The sequence below is a fragment of the Myotis myotis genome, unplaced genomic scaffold (genome assembly GCF_014108235.1).
Source record: "Myotis myotis isolate mMyoMyo1 unplaced genomic scaffold, mMyoMyo1.p scaffold_m19_p_2, whole genome shotgun sequence".
In the NCBI taxonomy this organism is placed as follows: Eukaryota; Metazoa; Chordata; class Mammalia; order Chiroptera; family Vespertilionidae; genus Myotis; species Myotis myotis.
The window spans coordinates 174,215,223-174,216,496 of record NW_023416324.1 but is presented as its reverse complement, the minus strand read 5'-3'; the positions used below and the strand labels follow the sequence as shown (position 1 = coordinate 174,216,496).

Below are 1,274 nucleotides of genomic sequence, written 5' to 3'. Positions count from 1 at the left end.
CCTACAAGAAAAAGTACCCCAATCTCACAAACACCAATTTGAGTATATTAAATGTAACAAAACATGGCAAGATACAAAACTTAAATTTGAGTTACACAAGTACATCTCCTTGAGAAGTAATAACCCTGCCCTCACCTATAACACTTCAGACTCAATCATTCGCTTCCATAAGGACCGCTCCCCCTCGCTGACCACTTTTCTTCAGCCCTCACAGGGGTGGGTGCCAGCCCTAGCACTGGCTCTGGCCCTAACCCTAACCCTCCTACTGGCCTCGCTCTGACCCTGTTGACCTGACCTGCCAGGACCTCATGGTTCTGCACTTGCCAGTGCTGGGGTTCCTTTTCATGGAGCTTGGCCACAAAACCCAAGATTTCCAATTTGCTGGTTTCCAGGTTTCTTAGGGGACCCAAGAGAATGAACAACCTAGTAGTGGATTGGTGCGAGGCGCCTGCCTGTAACTGAGGTATTGCTGCTGCATGAACTCTTCCATAATCCCCCTCGGGTGCCCCAAGAGGCAGAGATGTTATCGGCATCCCTGGAGGGCCACACCCGCCACCGACGCAGCATCTCCCAGACCTGTGCCTCCCTGGCGCTATTACCTTGATTCACGTGGATAAAGCCCAAGACCATCATTAAGGGACCCAATCTGGGGCCACCTCCTCCCAGGTCCTCCTCCTCCTCAGGAGGCTTTAGTTTGTTGATCAAGATCTGTGTGGTGCTTGAGGCCCAGCTGTTTTCAGCTCAAACTCAAATACCGCAGATGTCCTGCGGCCGAGCGGTGATCTCAGGGAAAAGATCCTCTAAGTCTCGGATGACGTATTTCCCCATCTCAGAGCGAGGGGTGAGCCTCTTCCTTTTGTCCTTCACCGGCAAGAACTGCACCAACTCCGCCACCTCGGGTCCCGGGGCCAAAGCTTGGGCTGCTAAGACCCTCGCGCCTTTCCCGGTGAGGCCGGGCTCCGGGGCCCCTCCCACTCGGGGCGCCAAGGTTCTCCTGGGGGCTCTCCTGCAGGTGGGGGCCCTCCTGCAGGTGGGGGCCCGGGGTCTCCTCCTGCGAGGCGGTCAGGGCTCAGCGTCTCAGCCTGAAGGACGGGGAGACCCCCTCCTCGGGTTTCTGCAGCGTATTTTCGGGCAGCCAGGTGCAAACCCCAGTGGAGGGGCTGGGCAGAGGCTGGGGCGGCGGGAGGAGGACTAGGAAGACAACAGAAGGGGCTTTGTGGCCGCTGGGCAGCGCTTTCGGACGCGGGACGGTGACCGCCACGCTGCCAGCGGCC

The 1,274-nt window shown here is 57.8% G+C and overlaps 1 protein-coding gene across 1 annotated transcript; it reads right to left on the bottom strand.

Annotated features, from left to right (window-relative positions):
- Positions 1-201: 201 nt before the first annotated feature.
- MAGEF1 (MAGE family member F1) lies at positions 202-1,062 on the bottom strand (the record flags this gene model as incomplete). Its single annotated transcript, XM_036348554.1, is given in 6 exon segments — positions 202-272; positions 275-406; positions 409-532; positions 535-709; positions 711-771; positions 774-1,062. Coding segments are annotated over 6 exon segments (852 nt in total), but the record flags the coding sequence as incomplete, so codon positions are not given.
- Positions 1,063-1,274: the final 212 nt, after the last annotated feature.